This window comes from Notolabrus celidotus, chromosome 1, assembly GCF_009762535.1.
Source record: "Notolabrus celidotus isolate fNotCel1 chromosome 1, fNotCel1.pri, whole genome shotgun sequence".
Taxonomy (NCBI): Eukaryota; Metazoa; Chordata; class Actinopteri; order Labriformes; family Labridae; genus Notolabrus; species Notolabrus celidotus.
In genome coordinates this window covers 26,386,562-26,412,941 of record NC_048272.1, presented here as the reverse complement: position 1 = coordinate 26,412,941, position 26,380 = coordinate 26,386,562, and the positions used below count along the sequence as shown (strand labels likewise).

General features: G+C 41.0%; 1 protein-coding gene across 1 annotated transcript in view; it reads left to right on the top strand.

Annotated features, from left to right (window-relative positions):
• Positions 1 to 26,380, top strand: part of suclg2 (succinate-CoA ligase GDP-forming subunit beta) — a 137,667-nt gene that overhangs the window by 55,734 nt on the left and 55,553 nt on the right. Inside the window, exons 3-9 of the mRNA XM_034690705.1 lie at positions 4,647 to 4,746; positions 6,261 to 6,351; positions 7,978 to 8,130; positions 9,091 to 9,180; positions 11,085 to 11,181; positions 17,268 to 17,429; positions 21,395 to 21,537. Of these exons, the coding sequence (XP_034546596.1) occupies positions 4,647 to 4,746; positions 6,261 to 6,351; positions 7,978 to 8,130; positions 9,091 to 9,180; positions 11,085 to 11,181; positions 17,268 to 17,429; positions 21,395 to 21,537 (836 nt within the window). The remainder of the gene's footprint in view (positions 1 to 4,646; positions 4,747 to 6,260; positions 6,352 to 7,977; positions 8,131 to 9,090; positions 9,181 to 11,084; positions 11,182 to 17,267; positions 17,430 to 21,394; positions 21,538 to 26,380) is intronic.

Genomic DNA, 26,380 nt, shown 5'->3' with positions numbered 1-26,380 from the left:
TTCTCTAATTATCTGGGCTGCAACAAGTTTTGAAATGATCTTTTTTGTGTCTCTGCTTATTGTGAATTCTCAGTCACGAAAACATACATTAAAGGAAGCGTCCTGGACTACTGTCTGATAGAACATATCCAGAGTGGATGTGTTTTCCTCCTCATTAGCAGGACCTCCTAGCTGACAGATTTAATATTACATTATTTGTTTCATAAAAACCTTAAACTCTGACTAGGCAACTGTCTTTCCAGATTAACTTGACACATGTGCCCTTCTTTCCACTCTTCATGGCAGAGTATAAGTATAACATAAAGACTGTGACTTGTCTCTGACTTTACATACGGGTGCTTCTTTTTCACCCAATCCCTGCTCTGCACTCATTAGGGACCAACCTTTGTCCGAGTGTTAGAGGCCATCTCCTGTCTGTCGTACTACCAGATAATGGTTGCCCTGCTCTTTACCATTCACCATGTTTGCTGTGATCTTTGAGGACATCATTATCTCCTCCATGTGTTCTCACACAGACGTGAGTCTGGCTGTTAAAAAGAGAAGCGAATCTGCTTCCAAAGATATATTTTCCATGAGAAGCGTGTTTAAAAACTTTTTCAGCACTTACCATCTTCTTTTCTCTCTCCTAGTTTGTCTTGTTTGATAGAGTTTACTTTATTATCAGCACATTACTTTTCCAGCGCCCATTCATAATGCTGATATTGCTACAATATTTGGTTGTGTGCTGCATAATAAGCAAGTTTTCTATCAATTACTGGTGCGGCAGGAATGAACACCTGCCTTGTTCTCACCCCATTAACTTCCCTGGCATATTACATGCCTTTTAATATATTTAATATATCTTCAGTTTAAAACCATGTCCTTCTTTTTTAAGGTCCTCATTAATATGTCATTTCTTTCTCCACACCTCAAACAATGCAACCAACCTATTTTTTTTCCATGTGTTCCTTAACTTGTTTCTTTTTTCTTCTTTAAGCAAAAGTCATTTCCTTTGTGCCGTCCCTCCCCGCTGCACATGCCCGCAGGACACTCCATTTCATCTTGCTTTGAACTCTTTAAAATTTTGCGCAGTAGCAGTTCTTTATTAACATATTTATTCATTTATGACTCCTCTCAAAGCCCCTTTGCATATGAACACACCTTTATTCTCTGGTTCTCTCTTTCACTCCCTTTCCCCCCCTTTCCGCTCTAAACTCTCCGCAGAGAACAGGTCTCACTAATGCAGTGTTAGTTTAATCTCTGCCACCCTGTCAGAGGCTATTTTCTCTGGGGCCTTTTCTTGGTACAGAAGCAGTGAGCACAGAGTTTTAAGACTCTCTATTCTCACCAGCTGTGGACATTCTTCACCTTGATTGTACAATTTTTTGGTGTGTTTTCACGCCGTCAAGGAGGAAGCTCGCCTCCAGCCATCAAGGTCATGAATTCTTTCCAGCCATCTCACCGCGGATCATCCTCTTCCACTTTTCCCACCACCTACTTCCCACCCTGATGGCAGCCACCTGTCAATGGCTGAACTCCCCCACCTAGATAATAATAACCTAGCCAGAGACCATCTTTCATCATGTGTCCTCACCCTATTTGAATAGAGGGAGGTTGTGGGCAGGATGCTGAACAGACAGCTGATGGGCCTCCTCCTGATGTGCGAGGTCTTGCAAGGTGGTGGTGACAGGAAAGGGGATACCGGATGGTTATATAAATGTAACAAGGTCATCTGGAACTATCCCTGTTTTTTAGATGAATATTTCCTTCTTGCACAGAGGTGTTGTAAAATGTCAGTCAAAAAAAACCACGGCAATAATACAAATTGAGGGGGTGCTCTTTTGATGGTATTTTTAGGAGAAATAATTATATTTTTCTTGAAATGTCAACATCAGTTTGTTGTTCAGGCCAGCGCTTTGGTCCAGTTATGGATAATGATGAAAATTTCTACATCCCTAGAGTATGAATCCTCCTGAGTTTGGTGATTGTTTTTGTTTGTATGTTTTGATTTTCTTCCAAACCATTATGAATAAAATTTTTTAGTTAATGACATTTTCCAAATGTACTTTGTGACGGTTTGTGACTTAATTGGTTACAGATATTAATTGTGCCATTTTCTTTAAATCAATTGAAATTTGACGTTATTTGGTAATCTGTCAAATGCCAGTTACTTCAACACAGTTCAATCAAATACTACTTCGCCAATGTTGTAGACAGACATTTTTGACAAAATTAGAAGTTGCAGACAAATTCAATGATGATTAGTCCATTACATCATGCATTTTTTTACACCATGTGTGGACATTATATAATTTCCGTGAGCTAATTGCTAAAGCATTAGCTGTGCAAATGAGCAACTTGGACAACACAGGTAGACAACACAGCAAAATGGTGCCAGCCAATGACACACCATGACGTCCTTAAACCTCTACAGCCCTGCAGCCTTTTCCCTTCAATGCGTGTTTATTATGGGGATAACAGCAATTAACGTTTGAAGAGAAATGTTGGGCTGCTCACTTTTACACATCAACAGTCAAAGCAGATGGCTGTCTAATATGAGTCTGGTTCTGTTCCAGGTTTCTGCCTGTCAAAATAAGTTTGCCCTTGCTGCTGTAACTTGCTAATTGCAGTGTGGATTTTTCTCTCATGTACGATTTTGGTCCCTCAACTTCCAACCTTTCCTCTATCTTGTTATCTTTTTCTCTCCTTCTCGTCTCTCTTTGTTCCTCCCTTTCAACCACTTAACAGTAAAGCTAACTCTTACCATATTACTACAGCAAACAAGCTACATGTCAAAACAAAGTCACCTGTCTTACATAAACTAGGGATGCACCGATCCGATCCTGGTATCGGATATCGACTAGATTGGACTCAAAAAGCTAGATCGGATATCGGTGACTAGGGGCCGATATATAGTGCCGATCCATATGGCAGATCTATTCATCTCAGTTCTATGCTTTTCTGTGTTTAGAATAGCCATGTGTGTCTCCTACCTCATCAGCGCCGGCTGGTCTGTGCATTTTTACCCGGTGGAGCATGATGGAGGATAACTACAGAGGCTCTGCAGTTTAGGTGCATGTTTCTTTTGCTAACAACTCCGCCGGAAACTCGCAACATCTGCAGCGCTAATGTTTCAACAGATGGCAGTCGCGCTGAAAAATATAATGGGAGCCCATAGGAAGAGGTTTACGTAAACTGTAGCCTACTGCAAAGAAGCAAGAAACCTACTATTAATGGATTCAAGTTGTGAAAAAACAGACAGGTTATTGGATTTAATTGTTCCGGATCCTTGAAATAAAGGGATTCCAGCCTCTGGTTTAGCACTTGGAACCCCGGTACAGTTCACCATCAAGTCAGAAAAGCCTGAAGTTGCCAAAACATGATTCTATCCTCACATTAAGGAATAGAGATTGTTAAATCAATACCAGGATTGGATCGGCTAGTATCAGTATCGGCAGATACTAAAGCCCAGGTATCGATATCGGGACCTAAAAAGTAGGATCGGTGCATCCCTAACGTAAACTCTGTATGTTTAAAGCCAAGGTAAAATATGAGTTGAATGAAGGTTTGAATGTTATGTTTTGAGTTTGAAAGAGTAGTGTTAGATTTAACAGCTGGTAGATATGTACAATTTAAACGAGATGTAAAACTAGAAAAATATTTGTTATTTGAAAATCAGAAGTATAGACAGGCTATTTGTAATTTTAGAATGAATAACACCAGGATCCCTAAGGTCACGGGAAGGTATAAAGGCCTGGATAGAAAACTGAGGATTTGTCATCTCTGTAATGATGATCGTGTAGGGGACGAGTACCATATTTTGTTTGAATGCAGGAACACAAGCATTCTGAATAATAGAGAGAGGTTCATACCCAGGTATTATTTTCAACGTCCCTCTGTGTTTAAATTAATTTTGCTTTTGAAATCAGATAAGCCAAAACTTATGTGTAAATTAGGAGCTTTTCTGAAGAATGTCCTTCCATTGTTTAAGATCTGTTGTACTTCAAACATGCCGTGTGCCATCATTATATTGTTTTATTTGTAATTTATGTTCTGTGGCTCCATACCATGTGATCATGGTCTGAGCATCAAATTAAAAATGAAATGAAATGAAACCATTTGGTGAATTATTATCCAAGTAGTCGAATGATTCAATAATCAATGACTCGTACCCTATCTTAACAACCTCAGCATCCTCCATCTGAGGCTGGTGATTTACATTAACACGCTTGGAGTCAAAACTCACATGAGGAATATATGGAACATTCTGCTTGCTTAGCATCTCTATGTTTGCATTGCAACCTTTAGTTCAAACAGCAGTTGCACAGCACCACATAATTGCTAGCATGGCTGAAGATCTTTGATGTCCACTCCAGTTAGGGTAGGCAGGTATAACATATCATTAGAAGTGCTGGGATCATTTTTCTTGTACTTGGCTGCTAAACTTAGGATTGTAAACTTTTTCTCTTTCTCGACATAATTCCTGATCTTTTCACATACCCCTTGCTTCTCCCCTCCCCTCCTGCCTTCAATCAGATAGACAGATAACTGGCAGACTCAAGGGGCATTCAAGGTGCTGAGCCTCTAAAGTGCTCCGTCTCTCTATCTCTGTCTCTCCCCCTCTTTGTTTATCTCTCTTTCACAATCCATCTCTCTTCGTCTTTCAGATGCCAAGGAGATCGTGCTGAAAGCTCAGATTCTGGCCGGTGGCAGAGGCAAGGGTGTGTTCGACAGTGGCCTTAAAGGTGGCGTGCACTTAACTAAGGAGTAAGTATGCTCTTTATGTGCATTTCACACTTTTAGTTACTGTAGGAGATGGATTCAAATTTCGTCTTCCACGATGGCAGCTCTTAGACAGAGGAGGCTCAAAGAGCTCTCTGAAGATGTTCCCTAAACACAAAGACCCTGTCAGGATTAAATGTGCTGCAAATAAACACAAAATCTTTCTTGCAGTGTCTTGTTTTCGAAGAACTACCCTCAATTATATGTTGCAAAAGTGAATTTAAGGTCATCAGAAGTGTTAGATACCACATACTGTGTTCTCTTCTTTCTGGTTGATGGGGCTTTTTGGCTTCTGCTCAGGTTTATTTGTTCTAGTTTAGATTTACTAAGTGTGTTGGGTGTACTCCTCCATGGAAGGCTCCCTTTGAAACCTTGTGCATTCTTCAAAAGGTTAAAACAACAACTTTAAAGAGCTTTTCTGTGCTCATTCCCTGCATTTCTCTTTCACCTTTTCATGTACTGCTATCTTTTTAGCAAAGGTCCCTACCTCTTACTGCCACCTTAATGACAAAAAAAGGTGATTTATGACAATTGTTCCAGAGATGCATCATCGTCACCCTACTTCAGGGTTGGAAATGGCCGGAAACTTTTTCATAGCCAGATATGCTGAAGTTTGTCATCCCCAGACAGTGACACGAGTGCACAGTTCACCTTCCTCTCATCTATCATAGGACGAGCACAACCCTTTGCTCCTTTTCTATTCACTTTCAGAACCAGAGCAGGCTTACAGCACGCTGCCTGCTTAAAGATAAGGAAATCAGTAAAGTCTTTTTTTTCCAGTGCAGTTTCTTGATGTACCAAATAGTCTTAAAAGCTGCATTTCCTTAGGATAACTGACATGAACCCCTCTTCATTCCTGACATTTACTAGATAATTTCAGGACATTAAGGTGCTGATATTTCCTGGAATTGCATTTTACAGATGTACCTTACAGAGAGAGATAGTCAGTGTTCAACACGCTCTCACCATTCATATTATTCATTGAGGTGAGTTAGGGACATGCAGGAGGGGTCTTCTTGGTGATAGTTTCTGGTTTTATATCCCTACATGTTTTATAAGGATGTTTCCACAATGCAAACACAAAGCAGAAAACATGTTGAGCAGTAAAGAGAATAAAGCAGAGAAACTCCAGTCACCGCGGACATCATGCTGAATGTTCCAGACTGTTACCTGCTGCATTCACACATCAGCTCTCCACGACTTCACACTCAGTCTTTACTGAGAGGCTGCCAAGAAAGAGTTTGCATCAAGTCCAGACAAACAGCTTCAGCCATTTGGGTTTCACGTGTGCACTTGGCCTGGACTGTGCACAGAAGTTTCCAGGATTGCTGTGTATTCATGTGTGAAAGGTTCTCTCAATGCCCAAAATTCAGGGCATATCTTTGCAACAGAACAGAGCTCTCAAGAGAACTTTCATGTTGTAAAAAGTCTGCCTTTCAGGGCCTGATTTTGGATGAAGAATGTGCCTCACTGTTTGACCTGTGACCTCTCCTCTACAGCCCTGCAGTGGTTGGAGAACTGGCCAATAAGATGCTGGGTTTCCACCTGACTACCAAGCAGACACCGAAAGAAGGAGTGAAAGTGAAAACGGTGAGCCACTGCCTAGCCTGAAGGAAGAGAATGTATATTTATATATTTTTTTTTCTTTCTTTTTTTGTCCCCATGTTTTTTTTTTGTGTCTGACCCAATTTCAAGGCATTTTGAGTCTAGTAATGTAGTTCTGTAAAATTAATGACTCTGTGGGAATTCTGGCTCCATGTGTTTTTTAATGCTAGGTTTAAATTGTCACTGTGTCCACTGTTGTTTATTGTGTGTTTGTGCTGGCTGATGTTATGGCTCATTGCATAAATTGAACCTGATCGACTGTGAATTCATAGTTTGGTAAACAACTCTATGTGCCACTAACAAGCAAGAATACAATTTTTCTACTTGCATGCTGCATGCAGTACGTCCTCAAATCTGACATTTCCAGGTGATGAAGCCCTCTCAGTCTGTGGCATGTGTGGCTTTCTTTCTTTGTCACTCCCCATCTCTGTTTACCCCTGCTACCCCCAAACTTCAGCTCCGACTCCTACTGCAGAGTTTAGCTGGAATCAAATGAGCGTCGAACTTGTCAGTTTTATACAGAGTGCCAGAAGAACAGGAAGTTCATGAGCTCAGAATAACTCCATGAAATCAGAATTATTTGGTTTCCCTATGTTCCAGAGGCTGAGGAAAAGGCAAACAAACAACAACATAACATGAGTTTAAACTAGAGGGGATATGACCATCTGATATTCTTACCAAGAACATCATCTTTACCTTGTAGCTATGAAATCAGACCTGGCAGGAGCAGCCGTTGACTGTCCCTGAAGGATCCAAAACTGTAACCGTGTAGTCACCACCTTGTCTGTCAGATGTCAGCCAGAGCTTAGCTGTCAACCTGCCAATGGAGCTCGCATCAGCTCTTAAACCCATACTGCACCATGAGCCGAGGAACACCACAGGAAAGGAGGGCAGCGCTTCAGCATCCACATGGATTTACTGTCATGGACCTGATAGAGGGGAGAGGAGGGCGGATACGGGAAGAAGAGACAGGGAGGTGTAAGAGGTGTTTGTTAAAGAAAACTGCAGGAGACAAAAAAAAGGATTTTAAGGGTTAAAGGGAAAGAGGAAGGCAGAGGAAATAGAATATATTTTAATAGAGTGAACATCGGGCCACATGTCAAACAAGAGGGGAACTCTGAGAAAGTTTGAGTGACTGGAGGAGACAACATTTGGACAAGGAGATAGGAGCGCTGTCTGTTAACACGGAACTCTGGAGAAGGCTATCCATCCTCGTTGGCTTGGTGATAGAGTGGAAGCAGAGCATAAGGCCTGTGCATGTTCAAACAAACACCTCATCCAGAAAACCTGCAGCCCATTAACCACCGCACAACTGATAGGACCTGTCTGATTTTTTTTTATTTTCCTCCAAATGAGCCTCTTGCTTGCTTCCCCTCTTTCTGCTTATCTGCTGGACTCTCAGTTTGTCTGTCTTTGCCTTCTTGTCTCTGATTCTGAGCATGTGAGACTTTCTTAGAGCTTCATAGACCCTGCCAACCTATGGAATCTGCTGATCTGCTAGTTGTCCATTGTGTTTAATCTAGTATTAAATATGGTGGACGTTTCATTAAGATGCTTCTTATGGTACCTCTTACTGAGCTGTGTTTCTTTATCCTGCTGCGCCGTACTCAGGTGATGGTTGCTGAGGCCCTGGACATAACCAGGGAGACCTACTTTGCCATCCTCATGGATCGTTCTTGTAATGGTCCTGTCATGGTAGGAAGCCCTCAGGGGGGCATGGATATCGAGGAGGTGGCCGCTAACACGCCAGAACTTATCTTTAAGGTAAATTAATTTTGTTTGTTTTAGATAATCAATGAAGAGATAAACAAGAACAAAATAAGTCAGGTTTATCTGCAACACAAACAGTGCAACCCCCCTCCATCCTTACAACATATCTGATAAAAGTTTTATTGGCTTAAACATCAGGCCAAGACTTCGTCTCATAGATGGAAGCTGTTCACTGTTTGTATTTGCCCCTAATTTAATATAATTTGTTGTCATGTCAGCGTGTACTCTTCAGCAGCTGAACATGATTCAAAATTAAAGCAGCCATACTCTGATTCAAAGCTTTCTGTGTTTCATATCGCTATTAACTAGATTCCTTTCACAGACCTTAATCTGCAGTCGTCCCTTGGCTTCTTCAACAGGTCCGTGTTGTTAACAGATGTACAAGTTAAGCTTTACAGATGGAGTTTGCCTTCACTCTTTTTTGTTGTAGTTTACAGATGTTGGAGCAGATTGTAAAGCTCCTGCTGAGATTGATGTCATTTATTATATCTGCGCACTATTTCAGAACGTGTTTGCTACACACAGCTGTGAAATAGCTATAAAACGCGCACACAATAGAGCCGTGCGCCTTCACAGATCTCATTAAAATCTGCATTGTCCAGACTCGGTGCATACTGAACGACAGCTGCAGTTTTATACTTCATTTTCTCCACAGCCCTGATATCCTTCAGCCATTGTTATACCTCTGAAATAAGTGATAACAGAGCGTCTCTCTATCTCAAAGTCAAAGATAGAAGAGTACGATGGTCATAAATCTCCAGTTTCACTCCCAACTCTCCCTTTTCCTTCATGTCTGGCAGCTTGCCACCACTTAATTACGATGTCGGCAGTTTAATATGAACATCCGCTTTGTGTCAAATTATAGCCCAGTGTTGGAGACTTGTTCTTTCTCACCTCCTCTCTCCATTTGTTTCTTCCTCTTTCTGTCTTTCACTCTCACTGCATATCTTCTAGGAAGTCGTGGATATATTTGAAGGTGTGCGAGACGAACAGGCACTTCACATGGCAGCTAATTTGGGTTTCAAAGGGCCTCTGCAGAGACAGGTAATGGGCCCACTTAAAGCTTCAAAGTCGCAATGTAAAGAAGGGCCAGAAAGATCTACTATGTGTACGCACACAATAACAGAGACAGTGATATCCACACTCGCAAGCAGACCAAACTTTAGCTATTATTAGTTTCCCAGATGCTAGTTGTGAAGTATCATCATTACACTAGACTCACTTGCCAGGTGGTCTTATTGTCATATCTGGCAGTGATGCAAAGCGCTGTGCAAGGCTGAGGGAACTGACATCACCAGCACTTCCATTATTTGACAGAATGTGAAGAGCATTGATTCTGTGAGTGACTCATGCGCCAAATAGCAAATCTCGTCGCAATGGGTGTTTGAAGACAATGAAACAGAAAAATAATGTCACCCCAAGTTGAATAAAATTTGTTCAGACAACATAAGCAAGTAAAAAAGACACAGGGAAGAAAAGCCCAGAAACACAACATGTTGACATTCAGAGTGGGGATGTGTGCTTGGATGTTGAGTTTATTTCAAAGCCATTTGTCTCCTGGCATCAGATCACTAATTTGTTTTCTTTTCCACAGGCGCCGTGGCATGAGAAATCAGATTAGCTTAGAATCTTAACACATGGGATACATACAAATCAGCCAAGAGAATCTGTTTCTAAGCAGCAAACTGAGAGTCAAAGGTGTTTAAGCTTTTGTTGCATCCCATTGTATGTGAGTCTTTCTTTACAGAATACTGAATGGGCATTGATTTTGAACAGACAGGGAGAGAAATAGCAAGTGATTGGTTAAGTGACTGCATTGTCAGTATGCTTCTCCTTGGTTGCTGTGAGTCAGCTGCCAGACTGTTTGATTCAGAGATAATGACAGAAGGTCTAAAATACATTTATTGTCTTCAATCAGGTTGAGGATGACAGGATCTTTGTGAAAATAGGAGTGTGCGTGGTTGTTTGAGAGAGAAAAAAGTAAGTTAGATTAGTGAACTGTCTGGAACTCTGCTTTGACTCTTTCAAGTCAATGCCATGTCGAGCTGTCAACAGTACCGAAGAACATTTGCAGCAAAGGAGATATCAATTGAGATTCTTTTAAAGTTTGGAGCTTTGCAGAGATGATTTGAACGTGTTAGCTTTTCTATGAAGGTGTTTTATTGGATGGCTTCACATTTTTGAAGACTGTATGACACATTAACAAGCATAAGGGCCTGTGTCCACTGACACCACTCTTTGCAGTGGCAGGGCCCACAACCTCAATTTCAGAGTGCCTCATACCAGCACTAACTGTTGCTAGGTAATGAAAGTTGATCCCACAGCACTGCATGCTTCCTTTAGTAGTCACCATTAAGTCTGTTTTAAATTTCACTACAGGCTTCATATTTGATTCTACTCAAAGGCATTCTGCAAATGACTGTCATTGTGTTACCAGCTAGACCTGGAACGTGTACCTTTAGCGAGTGTGGTTAGTTGTTTCTCTGTTTGGTCCGTGATGGAGACGTGACATTGACATGAAAGCTAAAATATCAGCCTGAGCACTGAAGATGCTGAACTACATTGTTTTTTTGTTGAAAATAGGTGCTGCCAGGGCAACACTGCCATTTAGAGGGTTAATGGACAGAGGGCCTTTTTGTAGATACTTTTGCAGGGTTGTATCTACTGAAATGTACATAACATGAGATTTGTATGTGTCTACATTCCATGAAAAAGCACTGGTATGTGCTGCAAGACATGCCCAGTTTTGCCAGTAGTCTGATCTCTAAAAAAAGCATTAAAAAAGGTCCCCTTTAGGCACAAAAGCATTCACAGTTGTCTAAATCAAAGTGGGACAGCATGGTGTTGAAGGTGATCTGACATGTTTTCTGTAGCCTCTGTGGGATGCTGTGGGCTCTCAGCTCAGAGCTGAACCATCAGGTAATTACTGTCCTCTGTGGATCTCACAGGCAGCAGATCAGATTAAGAGGCTCTATGATCTGTTCCTGAAAGTTGACGCCACTCAAGTCGAAGTCAATCCACTTGGGGAGACTCCCGAAGGACAAGGTACGATGTGACATTTAAAATTCTTATCTGTGTGTGTGTGTGTGTGTGTGTGTGTGTGTGTGTGTGTGTGTGTGTGTGTGTGTGTGTGTGTGTGTGTGTGTGTGTGTGTGTGTGTGTGTTGACTTTGCCTCTATCTTTCTGTGTCTACACATATCTGTGTTTAAGTTTTGTCATACATGTTATTCATTGACCCTGAATCCTGTCTAACAACTGTAACAATTTGACACAATAAAAAGAGAATTTAGTAATTTGTAGGAACAAGCAGCCCTCCTTATCACTGACTGTGGGATACAGGCGCGCTTTTTCCTCAGGTCTGAATACATTTACCAATGTGAAGCATAATTGCAACACATTGACGTCAGTTTCTTGTCAGCATGACTTTGTCTGGATCAAACACAAATGGCTTCAGGAGGTAGAAGACTCCATATTCATAGTGTTGATATTTGTTGATGATTCCTGGTTTTTGATGATTAACTAAAGACGCACAGGCTGTCATCAGCCAGAAATGAGGCAGCGACAAGGAATCACAGCTGCAGCTAGAGAAATGTATCTCAGTTACCTCACAGATTTTGATTAATAACATTACATGATGGTCTTTGGATATGAATATTAAAAAAAACGGCACCCATCAGATTAACTCAAATTTAATGTATTTTAATATCCTGTTTACGTGCTCGGCTTTAAAAGTTTCTGAATCTATCCTAGCTAATCAGCTTGAAGCTTGACTTTTATGGTAAAAGTTCATTTAGTTTGCATTTAAATTCAACACGGAATTGTTAGAAACCCAGCTTCTTTGGGTGTCATTTCTAATACTGCTCATAGATTAAAGAGTAGCTCAGTTTTTTTGAAGTGCGGTTGTATGAGGTACTTCTCAGTAGTAAGTGAATGAGCCACAGGAGATGCTGGTCAGATCGCCCCTTTTATTGAGAAAGCGGTCAGAGAAATAAAACAGAAGCTACATTATTGACCACTGCAGATGGGGTCAGCTGTACCACGTAATTTAGCTCATTTTAACAAACTCCAAATGAAGTGCTGCTCTGGGTGTAATTGTAGGTTCTGTTTGGACATTTTTCGGAGCCTCAATTTGCTGTCAGAAAGCCCTTTTTTTTTTTGCACTATTCTCTGACGTGGAGCATGCATGTTCTTCCACCTGCAGCTTACTGATCATCTGTGTAGGTCAGCAGGCTTTAAAAGAGACAAACCAAACAAAAACAGGATCTTGATAGCAATGACTACATCCCGTTTACTATGGACACAAGTGGACACCTGCACGAGACAGAGCTTACACAGGAAGAATGAGCATCAACAGACTGAAGGAGAAACTTCTGGGCTGATAGGAGAGCAGGACAGATTCCAAGTTACCTAGCAGTACAAAAGTGAAAACTGCGAGCTTATGCCCTCAAATGGAGAAAACTGCATGCTGGTAAGAGTAAGATTTGATAATAACAGAATTTCAGGACCTTTCTGATTTTTTTTTTTTTATTGCATAAAGGCACAACCCATAGAGTGCACCATTTGTTTACCTTATCAAAATACACAGTGTTAGCTGTTGAAGGGGACGCCTGAGCTGAAATAATACACTCTACGGTCATCACCGCCAGACAATCTACAGTATTTATTGCCTGAAATTATGTCAACTTGAGATGCAAAATGATCAAAATTCACAATAATTAGGATCTTGTTCATCATAGACCTGGTTAGCTGATCAGTGCACTGCAGGTGGACGAACATGTGTGTCACGTAGTGCTGTGCGATAATTCGATACCGATAGTAATTGCGATATCATTTTTCTCGATATAAATATGAAACATTTTCGATAAAATTTCAATATAAATAAACATATAATTACACCTCCCGATGCCTTAAAATGGAGGGGGCGCTAATGAGTCTTAAACGCTAGTGGCCACCCAACATTAGACAATAGAAGAAGACTACATTGAACAGCCAATCATGTCGCGGGTGAGAGGGGTGCACGGCTTAAAGACGTTGGGAGCTGAATGTAAACACATCTGAGACCAGGGACAGCTAGTGGTTAGTCTGACACTGTGCTGACTCTGCTTTAACTATTAACTTAATACACTTCATTAAATACACTTTCAGGATGTGGGTAAAGGAAGAGCACAGACAACTTCTGCTGTGCATTTCTAACACGTTTAATGTCCACCGCAAACGTAACACAACGGAGCACTGAACGAGCGTGATGCATACCATGCACTGTGGGAAACAACATCACTCTGCCCTGTAACTCTTAGAAATCTTAAAGGGGAGAGCACAACTCAAAACAATACTACACTAAACTAATACACAGAACACAATTTGATTTATATTTGTTGTAAATGTAAATCAAATTATGGGAATAACCTCAATCTGAGAAAAATATGAATCTACAAACCAAAACTTCCCAAAAATCAAATTTTACACAAAAGACTTGCTTCCTATTAGCACCGTCAGAAATGATGGATTCAAGACGTTTATCAGAAAACTAAATCCAGATACAAACTAACAAACTGTCTGGTTTCTTCAACTTTCACTCAGGACCAAAAATCTGCCTTTAAATTTAAATGAAATAATGATTTGATATTTATCGTGATAATTATCGATATCGACTGATATGAAATATTTTATCGTGATAACATAATTTCCATATCACCCAGCCCTAGTGTCATGTCAGAGAGTAGTGCGAAAAGGAATTTGTCCTCGGCAGGCAAAGAGTTTGAGCTGACCAGCATCCCATGTGGCTGTTAGACTTATTATTGGTAGGTGCCTCATACAACCTCAATCAAAGAAAAAAAAAAAAGGAACTATCCCTTTAAAGCACTTATTTCTACAGTGCTGTTATAAAATCATTACTGTTAGAGTTATCACTGCAATCTGTCACCTTCCACGTCCTGAGGGTACTGTTTGGTCAAGATCTCTCCTTGTAAGTCTACCTCATACAATATTCTAATACACAACTACTGCTGAGAATTCTTTGAAATGCTTCTATTATAGAACAAACAGCTGTTTTTTTTTTAAAGAAAATAAACTGTAAGATAAAGAATGTATCATCGTCCTTTATTATCTTTGTAGTAGCACAGCAGAGCCTATTTCATGTTCAGTTGATTGGAATAAACTTTAAGTAATTGAATTCTGGATACATTTATTGTGCAGCCAGGCAATAAATAAAGTCGCTATCCTCTCTATGGCTTCAAATATAAATTCACAGTGACACTGAGGTTCAGATTGAGGCCTTCAGCTCATTATTGATAAGCTGTAAAGGCTGTGAAAATAGTGCCACTAATTGTAGATTGAATTGAAGTCTACTGTAAATTAGTTGTTGGCCATTCTCAACAGGAGTCCCTCTTTGTTGGACTAAATTAAAAATGGCATAAAAGTTTCCTCCTTTGACTTGTTGATTGAAGCCCTCCAAGGTCATTTGTACCAAAGAACAGATCTTTTACTGTATTTGTTCTTTTAAAGTTTAAAAAGGTAACCCTGAGCACAACTTTTAGTTCAATCCACTCTAAAGTTCCCCCAAAACTGCTGGGATAGTTGATCCCAAAAAATATGTGTTCTTTCTTCAAGGGGACTTTGACAACTTGTCCCTAAAAGTCGGTGCTTTTTGATGTCAAACACACATTTTCACAGGGATTTGATCAGTATTTATAGTAGTTATAGGTCAAGCTCCACTTCAGAGGCTCATGACATGCTGCAGCTAAGTTTCAATAACCTTCAGAATTTTTTTTAATTGGTATCTGTCTGACGTGTTCCCTAATAGAGGAAAGAAAATCATAACTCCCCCCAAAAAAGAAGTAAATGTAATTCCTCTGTTGTACCATAAGTTAACAGCCTGACAGAAGAAGAGGATGGGGTGTTTAAATTTCCTACATTGCAAGTGTTCAACATTCAGATTAGTAGGATATACATTGTGACGTGCCATACTCTAGCTAATGCGATGCTGCTTTTGTTGAACTTCGACTGAACTTTGTTTTGTCCCAAGAAATAAGAAAAATCGACTTGTCTATAGCGGGTTACACAGATTGAATGTGATGTGTCCTCTCAAGATGCATTACAACACTGTGAAGATGTATCACTTCTTTGATCTTATTTAGGCTCTTCAAAAAAACAAAAAACAAAGGAGTCTTGTTCAGAGGTGCTTTATCAAGAACTGACGGGAGTAGTGTGTTGTTTCATGACTTCTTATGAATATGAATAAATAAAACAACTGCTTTCGTATGGGGAATTTTTACCGAGAGATATGAGTTTCCTTTTCTATCAGCGGGATGAAGCAATTTCTGTGATTGAGGCAGGCGCTGTAGACAAGCTTCACATTAAAATAAGCTCATTTTTTAGTTGGATTTGCAAACATGTCACAAGGGAGCGCAGCTATTTTCCGGCAAGCATTCGACAAACATTCAGGGGAAAGGAAAATTTCTCTGGGGTAGAAAAAAATTGTATTTTTTTGTCTGATTTGGTAATATCTCAATTCATTTTGTAGATGGTCTGCAATAATAGACGTGTCAAAACAAAAAGAAAAAGAATTGAGTTGTGAAGGAGCTACTTACCTTGAGGAAACAGTATGTTTATTCCCCAGTCCCTAAAGAGTCTGCTGTCTGTGTGTAATATGTGCCTGTGTATGTGTGAGTCTCTCTGTTTGCTACTCTCACCAAGCCGAGTCTCATATTTCAACATTGTAATGTACCAGTGTTTATTTTCTAGCAATAACATTTAAATCTTCTGGCTGTCTGTCTTTTTTTTTAATGTATTGTACTGCTCATTAAAAAAGGGCTTCAAGATTTTGTAGACCACCTGCTATGGCCATTTTAGTATGCTATGTTTTTAATGGTTGAAGGTTTACAGGCGCTGCTGGTCAAAACTGGATTTATGTCAAGTGAGGGGCAGACGAGTATATTGTTGGGTATAAAAAGCCCTTTTCACATCTACACTGAGCAGTGTGTGTTATCAGGTCCAGACTTTGTCCACCCTTTCACATTGTTTCACAGAAATCAGAAACTTTAAAAGAAACCATCTTTCATGATATTTATTTTTTGTTTAACGATCTGTACAACATGCACTCAGATATATCAGCAACCTCAATGAAAGAGGAAAAAGCAATATAAAATCTTGCAGACAAGAGTAAGAGAATTATAAAGGGCAACATCATGTTTAGTACATGCACTTTTCTTCTGTAAAAATCGGTACTTCAGACACTTCTCGAGCCTCTTGCATATCGCAATTCCGCACCATTGCTGGGATGGAGTTCCCAATCACTACGCCTATCTACGTGCACACTGAACCTGAAGGGCGGTGTTCCAAAAGTTGAACTTCTTTCAGCTGAGAGCAGTGTCAAAAACATCTGATGCAAAGGGGGATTTTGAGCTTATGGGATGCTGAATGCTCAAAATACTGAGCTGCACTGGTATAGGCAATAGGCGCTGCCAAAGTCAGAAAACATTGTTTGTGGACACAGGCCCATCTGGCAGCAGTGAGACAATCCAAAACAAACCAACCCAAAAGAATGTTTGACCCAAATGTAGAACTGCTATATTTTGTCTCAACAGAAACATCTTTAGTTCCTCTGTAGTGAGCTCTGAAGGTGCTGTATAGTTAACAAAGTAGACGTGAGAGTAAAGTGGTCTCAATCTTCTCATCTCAGTCGTCTCAGCATGAAAGCCAAACTTTCCCTTAAAGACGCTTTTAAAGTGTTTTGCACTAAAAAGCCCTTCATCTAATTTATGACATTCTTAACCTTTTTTTTTTTTCTTTTTCAGGTAGTTTCATGAGTGTGCTCTCTTTGAAATGTGCTCTCTTTGAAGTGTAAAGGAAGTGTACATTTACTATAATGGTCTATCCCTTAGAGGCAGTGTCAAAAACCCATCTCTCATGGAGGCAACCTCTGCAATAATTAAGACCACGAGGCAGAGGGGACAGCCCTTAGTTCATTAGTTTCAGGTTTCAGAAATAATAATTAGTCTGCTTTTTATGTATGAAGTCATCTTTCGCTTCCCTTTTCCCTCGCCTGCTATCTCCTTCTCTCTGACTTCTGTGCTTCCACTGTTGCTGTCTTTATTCCTAACTCTGTCTTTGTCATCTCTTTATCCCTCCAGTGGTTTGCTTTGATGCTAAGATCAACTTTGATGACAACGCTGAGTTCCGTCAGAAAGCTGTGTTTGCCATGGACGACATGACTGAGAGCGACCCCACAGAGATGGAGGCAGCCAAGTGGGACCTCAAATATATCGGACTGGATGGAAACATTGCCTGCTTTGGTACGGATACAAAACCATGTATCATATTTCATTCCAACGCACGCGTGCATGTACACACACACACACACACACACACACACACACACACACACACACACACACACACACACACACACACACACACACATCAGCTGTTAAATGAATTACTCTGTAAGCGAACCCCTCCTGGCATACGGCTTTAACACCTCTCTTAAGTCTCATAAGTAAAAAGCTCGGACACAGTTAAAACTTAGTCAAAGTAAAAGCAGCCTCGTTCTTCCCCCAGTCCATGTTACAAGCAGCTTTCTGAGCACTCCAGAAGGAATGCTGCCGTAACCAATGCGTTCTAATTAGCTATAATCCGCCCAGAAAGTCTCCAGTGAGCCAGATTGTTAGCATTCTCATTAAAGGCCCCCTCTCTTGTCATAAATCAAAGCTTTTACAGTGTACAGCCGCACTAACAGGTGCTCTCGCTCCTTACCCCGTAGCCTCATAAACACATTAGTTGTCTGTTAGCACTACCCCCCCACCAATATACACACACACTCTCTGCATCCCCAGCTCCCAGCCTCTCTTAAAGTAACAACAGCTTTTAAGGCCCTGCAGCTTCCTTGAGAGCTCAGTAAGCCACCAAAGTGACAGCTGTTAAAGCGAATTTCCCTTTTATTGAGACCTTGGTCGTGGTGCTTGCCAGGACACAAGTTCAGCTTGGCTAAACCAAATGAGGTAAGACATTTTTTTGTGCACTTGGCTCCTGCACAACTCAGCAGGGTAGCCGAGCTGGCAGTCGGCTAAATGATGACACAGACCGCAAAAAAGCGTAGCAGAACCTCTTTTAATCAACGCTTTTCCTCTGAAGTCGAGAGACGAGTCATAATCAAATTTTCTCTGTGTTGCTCGACTTGAAGCATTGAATGTTACTGATTAGAAGATTTCCAGGCGATTCACTTCTTAAGTGTGACATTTTTTTCAGCTATTTGCACTTCTGTGGTAGACAATTTACTGCTGGATTCTTTTGTGTTTTTTTTTTACAGTACATGTCATCTTTCCTTCACTGACTGAAAATGTTTTTTAATCAACTCATAGCTGCAGGCTTCAAACTTTCCTCTCAAGGACTTTTGTCTCAGTTTCTGAATAAGGACCTCAACCTAGACTTGGCTGGATTTCGCTTCATTATACTCAACATTTTACATATATTTTAATACATTGTGCATTGGCTCTCTTTAAGGCAATGTTTATGTTAAAGAAGATAAAAACACTTGTATACCATGAGTGTCATTGCAGTGTTTTCCACAGAATTATAATGTATAACTGTGGTAGCGCCCGGTTTGTCTTTCAAAAATATTTCAAAAGAAACTTTAGTAATTTAGGAGATAGTTTCTTGATTAAAGATTTGAGCTGCCTATGATACAACTGAATATAGTTTTAATCACAATCACAATGCCTAAATAGCCTCCTTAAGCTTTCTCTCCCCCGCACATACACCTACACCTCACGTCTTTCACTGCATAAATGAGGCAGTCTGTGTTACCGTTATCTGTAGATGTGTGTTTGCTTAGATGAGTGTACTTATCAGCATTATGTTTTAGCAAGTGGTCCAAAAAACAGAAGTGTTTTATGTTTTCATCTTGCCAGTTATCACATATGAATGACCAAACCAGCAAGCAATATGACTTTGGCACCGCATACAGATCTTTATACTCTATACTTGTGCTCTAATGAAAAGAATAACCATCATCCCAGTTATGCCATCATGCCCCCCTGATAACTTATATAACCCACCACATGGCCCTCAGCGGCCACCACAACCCAAAAAGCAGTGTCACCTTCAGCAGACTCAGGCTCTATTTTTGTGAGTTATAGTCAGATAATGATAATGCTGAAACTACCTCCTCTACCACATGGCCCCTAATGGGCCCCAAAGCCCTGACATGAGGACAGATTGGCAGGGGTCTTTTAATATAGTTTTTTTAAATTAGAAAATAGAGGTCACAACTTCAGTCAGTGCTTACAAGGGAAGGATCCATCCATCCATCCATCTTCTTCCGCTTATCCGGGTCGCGGGGGCAGCAGTCTCAGCAGGGAAGCCCAGACACTCCTCTCCCCAGCCACTTCCATCAGCTCTTCTGGGAGGATACTGAGGCGCTCCCATGCCAGCTGAGAGACATAGTCTCGCCATCGTGTCCTGGGCCTTCCCGTGGCCTCCTCCCAGTCGGACATGCCCGAAACACCTCCCCAGGGAGACGCCCGGGAGGCATCCTAACCAGATGCCCGAACCACCTCATCTGGCTCCTCTCGATCCGGAGGAGCAGCGGCTCTACTTTGAGCCTCTCCCGGATGTCTGAGCTCCTGACCCTATCTCTAAGGCTGAGCCCAGCCACCCTGCGGAGAAAGCTCATTTCGGCCGCTTGTATTCGCGATCTCGTTCTTTCGGTCACTACCCACAGCTCGTGACCATAGGTGAGGGTCGGAACGTAGATTGACCGGTAAATTGAGAGCTTTGCCTTCTGGCTCAGCTCTCTCTTCACCACGTCAGACCGGTACAGCGCCCGCATCACTGCAGACGCCGCCTCGATCCGTCTGTCAATCTCCCACTCCCTTTTCCCCTCACTCGTGAACAAGACCCCGAGATACTTGAACTCCTCTGCCTGGGGCAAAGACTCCCCTCTGACCCGGAGAGGGCAGGCCACCCTTTTCCGACTGAGCACCATGGCCTCAGACTTGGAGGTGCTGATCCCCATCCCCACTGCTTCACACTCAGCTGCAAACCATCCCAGCGCTAGCTGGAGGTCACCGCTCGATGAAGCCAATAGGACGACATCATCTGCAAAGAAGAGACGGAATCCCAAGGCCACCGAACCGGAAACCCCCCGCCACTTGGCTGCGCCTAGAAATTCAGTCCATAAAAGTTATGCACAGAACCGGTGACAAAGGGCAGCCCTGGTGGAGTCCAACCCCCACCGGGAACGAATTCGACTTACTGCCGGCAATGCGAAACAGACTCTGGCTCCGACAATACAGAGACTGAATGGCCCGTAGCAACAGGCCATCCACCCCATATTCCCGGAGCACCCTCCAAAGGATACCTCGGGGGATACGGTCGTAAGCCTTCTCCAGGTCCACAAAGCACATGTGGACTGGTTGGGCAAACTCCCATGCCCCCTCCAAAAATTTGAAATATTTAGGCTTCCTATCTTAGATTTTATTTGGCTACTATACCTATATATTTTTTTGAACTTCAAGTAAAGTGCAATGAACATTTGAACAAACATTTGAACAAAACAGAGCAATGAATGAAGGACACTGAGACCTGACTTGATCTTACTGTGCCTCTGGTGACTGACACACTGGACTGTTAATTGTTGATCTTTTAGAGTTGATCAGAAATGTGACACATTTCACTAAAATGCTCTCCAAGATATCCCCAAACGGGGATAATTTGAGGCTTTGGCACTAAGCTGTAAGTCAACAGAGGCAAAACTCTGAATGTCAAACTATTAAAGTGGAGTCACACTGTTCGCTGACGTTGCATGACGCTATGAGAGTTTATACCCAGGGCACTTGCTGCATATAAGTCATCTAACTTTTGGTGTGAACAGAGCCAACTTTCCTCTCAGCTCTATTCGTCATGCCTTTTATGAACAGATATGGTCAATATTTTCAGTATTTCTTTTTCTTTTCTTACAATTTGAGTGTTCTCATTTCAGTCATGAAAATGCAAACCAATATCTATGGTCAACATCTTCAATGACAAAATGTGTTTTTCTTGGATAAAGAAAAAGAGTTTAAAAGCCAAAATTGGCTGCCAAATATTCTCAGTGAGCCTCAAATATACCTGGCCATTCTGCCCATGTATGGAAAATGATGGAAACACCGCTCTCCAGAGGCAACATCCTTGGGCCTTAATACGTGTACCATTATAATAATCTCTGTATCTTAGTGTAAATTTTGCGTACAAGTTAACCTGACAAAGTGAATTCTTACAGTGAATGGAGCCGGTTTGGCCATGGCAACATGTGACATCATCGACCTGCATGGAGGAAAGCCAGCCAACTTCCTGGACCTTGGGGGAGGAGTCCAAGAGAGGCAGGTGTATGAGGCCTTTAAGCTGCTCACTGCTGACCCAAAGGTAGGCGGGAACTTTTAAGAAACTGTGTGCTTTAGTTTGTAACACTTCATATTACAACTGAGTACATCAAGCCAAATTGGCTTCTTATGTTCTAGAGTTCCTCAAAGAGAACCACCTGTTGATTTGTCTTTGATCTTGCAGTCATGTATCTTGTCAGAGCACTCTCATGAAATGCTGTCTACTTAGTTAGCACTTTGTCACTGACACAACAGCACTCATTAGATGAAGGACCTTGGCGTATGTCCATGTTTCACTGGGAGAGTGTGAGAGGCTGCTTGATTATTATATGCCTTCATTTTCTGTGGCAGAAGTATGACAGTCACCTCTCCGTTCTCTGCTGATTATCTTCAATGACTCGTTATTACACACGCAGCACAGGCTCATATGCAAGTTGTGTACAAAATAAATGTAACTAAAAGCATGTTTCTTGAAGTCTTGAAGTTCGGGATGAGTGGCAGCTGGGGCAGTTTTTCAAGTGATTCAGCGCTATGTTCGGAAAGCTAATGACTCCAAACTGAACAACATGAGCCTTGTAACGATACTCCAGCGCTGATTGTGTGTTGACAGTCTTCGCACCGCTAATTCCCCCACTGCTGTCACTCCCACATCCCTGGACTGATCTCTGGTTGACTCTGTGTTAGCATCTCTGGCAGGGCTTAGTTGTGCAGCATACAGAATGACATTTGATACAATATGAGTTATCGTCCTTTTTTTAGCATCCCATGTCATTAGTTCATTTAAACTGGCTGGAAATCTCTAAAAATATGTGCTTCATGCTAGTAAGAAATATCTATGTGGGAGTTGCCAACATGAACCACATATTTGCATCATTGATCACTTGTCTGCACACTTCAAAATAGGTGGCGTCTTACATTGCCCTTGATGAAACAAATCTATTTTTTAACATTTCCAGAATAACACAGGCTTTCTTGATTCAAAACTCCAAAAACAATGGAGATAAAGTGATTAGAAGTGTGATAGTCTCCTTCTCAAATAGATTTCCTGTCAGCATTACATCTCTGTAGAGCTCATTTTTGTTCCAATCTAATACTCAGTTGTCGATGTTTCATATGACTGAGTGTAGGAGTGAGGCCCTGGAAATAGATGTATTTTTTAAAAAGTACTGCCTCGTATTTATTTCACAGCGTTGAATAGACCACAGTTGCACACCTTTTACAGATGAATTTTAAAAACCTACCAACATAACACCCCAGCAGGTGATGCATTGCCTCACTCAGATTTCTGCTGTGTGTAGATTCTGTTTGGTCTCATGTGAATTCAACCCAATGGTCTGTACGGGAAAATAAAAATTAATATGGTGGATAAAAAAGAAATGCGATCAATAGGGGAGAGGAAAAACTACAAAGACCTGTCACTCTCTCCTGGTATGGGGCCACCGTCGGTTATTATTGAACCCTTTTAAAATGAGGTGGAATTCTACAGAGGCAAAATAAGGTTTTACAGTCTGCATTCATTGCTCTCCCCTCCAAAAAAAACACACTCCCGCATGGACAAGAGGATCCTCCTCCACCCACCTCCTGTTCCTCCTTCTCTTTCTGTCTTGGGCTGATTCCCCAGATCCAGATGGGGAGTAAGCCTGCTGTCTGTCCCTCCTGCTGCTGTGTATGGAAATAGAGACAGGGAGCTCCTCCCTAACAGGGAAAAAAGTAGAATAGGGTTGACATTAAACTGGGTTGGAAGCACCATTAGCATTTCAACCAGGGGAGCTTGAGAAACCTGCTCTGATCTTTGGAGAGAATGTTAATCATTTCACAATAAGAGCGAGGGAGTCAGCGTCTCATTTGCATTTAGTTTTTTTTTTTCCCTTTTTCACAAATTACCATTCCTGGCTCAAAAATATGTGCAGAAATTGAAATTAAAATGAGGCCTTAGGCGATGACAAGGTAAAACTTATTGATTCCATGTGTCAGACAGTTTTCAAGAGTGTTGCTCTTTCTATTCGTCTTTGATATCAAGGCAATCAGTGCTTATGGCTTCCTAATATGGAACCTTTTGTTGCCAATTTGTTCCCTGTTTGAAGTCCCAGATGGAATGTTTTACTTGTTTTGATTCATTCCTTCTTCTTTCAGCTATTAGTTTCAATAGCATATGCTATGATGATGCTGATTTCCAATGGCACTGCATAAATGACTTGATAGCAGCTGTAGGGAGGGCCATCAATGTTCTGCTGCATACATGAATATTTGCTTTATATTAGAGACCACTGTGACTGTTTACTAGGACCATTACCGTTGTTTATACACTGTGGAAAAGACAGAAGTGCATTCAGCGCTCATGCGAGGGAAAGACCCTGCTGTAATGATGCCATACATTTCCACAAAAACAGGTATATGGGGTCTGTTTTTTTCCTGTCAGACTCTTTTTTACGCTTTTGTCTCCCTCTCTCCGTCTTCTCCCTCCTGGTCTCCCCTTTGATGTCTCAGGCTCATTGTGCTGAGAGGTGTGGAAGTGTTGTGAGTGTACTGCTGGCTCTGAATAAGAGAGACGGAGACTGAGATGACAAAGCCTTCCTTTTCTCGTTGGCTCACTTCTTCAGTATCTACCCTTACAGCATTCATTACCTAAAACATTATTATTCCCTAAAAGAACAGAGGAGAAGAACCAGATACAATAGGAATACTGTATGTGAAGTAGAAATTACATAGAAGAAAGAAAAGAAGTCAAATGAAATGATTGGACCAAGAAAGAGAATCATAAAGTAGTTTGAAGCCGTGAGTGTGTTAAACATGTGAGATGTTATGTAGCTCAGCTGGTGTAGTAGACCATTCAGCTCTGTCTGAATTTCAGCCCCGGGCTTTTTAAGCAGGGACATATTATTTTTCATGCTGAAATAATAGCTCCACTTTCTTCATATGCACGTAAAGAAGAGTTTGTTGACAGAATGGCTGAATTTATTGAGGTTTCCCTCACATCACCTTTAGGCACAAAGCAAAAGAAGGCAACAAATACCAACAGCCAAATAACCTTGTTATTGCCTTGTGCCTGTGTTGTAAAGAAAGTGGAAGATGGATGTTTTGACCAACTCGACAGCCATTTTGTTCTCAGGGCTTTGGGCATTTTAAAGTAATTCTTTACGAGCTAAAGTGAAGGATGACATTTTTTTAAAGACCTCCATTCTCGTCATGTTTGTCTGTGTTGAGGCCTCGATTGTATCAAACCACTATAGATTATAGATTGTAATAAAAAAAAAAAGAAGATGGGTGCGGGAGGATATGTTTTTTTTTTGAGTGGGTACGGATAACTGATAGTAACCTGCTCCTTATGACCGACACCAATAAGATTACCAATATATATTTACACACACACACACCCACATACGCACACATATAGGTCGTCGAACCAAGCATACGTACTGGACTTAATGTCAGAAGTCCATATATCAGTGATAAACTACTTTCAATGACGTTGGTTTTGACCAGACTGTGAATATATGTAGAAATCACATCTTACTTACGTCTGCAGTGTTGCAGCGACTCAGGATACTGTTCTGGTGGATCATTAAGCCCTGTAAATCCAGTGTTTTTTTCATGATTAGCTTTAGCTTTGGGTTGTCTCTGATTAACTTTCCACAGTTCTGGAATCAGCACTATACAACACTCACTATACGACATGACATTTTATAGGTCCTAATTCTTGCTGGTGCTACTGCAGCTTCGTACTTCTTCTTTTACATCTTCATTGCCATTCATTCATCATGTTAAAACTTGTAGACTTTGTCCTCCTCTCAAATACTTTCTCCTCCTCTCAAATACTTTCTCCCCTCCTCAAATACTTTCTCCTCCTCTCAAATACTTTCTCCTCCTCTCAAATACTTGTGGAAATGTTTTACAAATAACATTAATATGATCATAGCCTGAAACAGTGAAAACATCCACACCGGTGACGCCATTTTTAGTCTCCTGTCAGCTTGCTTCAGCTGGCTTGATGGAGGATAACTACGGAGGCTCTGCAGTTTAGGTGCATGCTTCTTTTTCTAACAACTCCGCCGGAAACTTGCAACATGTGCAGCGGTAATGTTTTGACGGATGGGAATTGTGCTGAAAATTATAATGGAAGCCCAAAGGAGGAAGTTTACATCAGTTGTAGCCTACTGCAAAGAAGCAAGAAACCTTCTATTAATGGATTCAAAGTCTGAAAAAACGGACAGGTTATTGCATGTAATTGTTCTGGATCCTTGAAATAAAGGGATTCCAGCCTCTGGTTTATTTAGCACTTGTAACCCAGGTACAGTTCACCATCAAGTCAGAAAAGCCTGAAGTTGCCAAAACATGATTCTATCCTCACATTAAGGAATAGAGATTGTTAAATCAATACCAGGATTGGCTCGGCTCGTATCGGCAGATACCAAAGCCCAGGTATCGATATCGATATCGATATCGATATCGATATCAGGATCCAAAAAGTATGATCGGTGCATTCCTACTTGTTAATAACAAAATGAAAGCAAATTGTATTTTCAGAATGATATGTAATGATAGGATATTCCCTTTATGTGTCCCTGCAAATTTCTACAACTAAAAAAATATAATATTACATAAAAATAGCATTTCTAAAACTATATCTTAATCAAACTTTGAATTATTTTGACAGCATTTTAAAAAAAACGTATATGGTATATTAAAAAAAACTAATTTATTTTCCCTTTTAGACGTGAATGCTTAATCATATACCTCCATACTTGGTACGTTTTAAATCAGAGCATTTTCAGTTTGAGATTACTGTTCCTCAAAGCAACCAATCTACCAAACTTAAGGTCTTTAAAATGTGTATCCAGTTGATAACTATATTCAGCAGTTTCTGGTGAGAGTATTTGGGAGATATG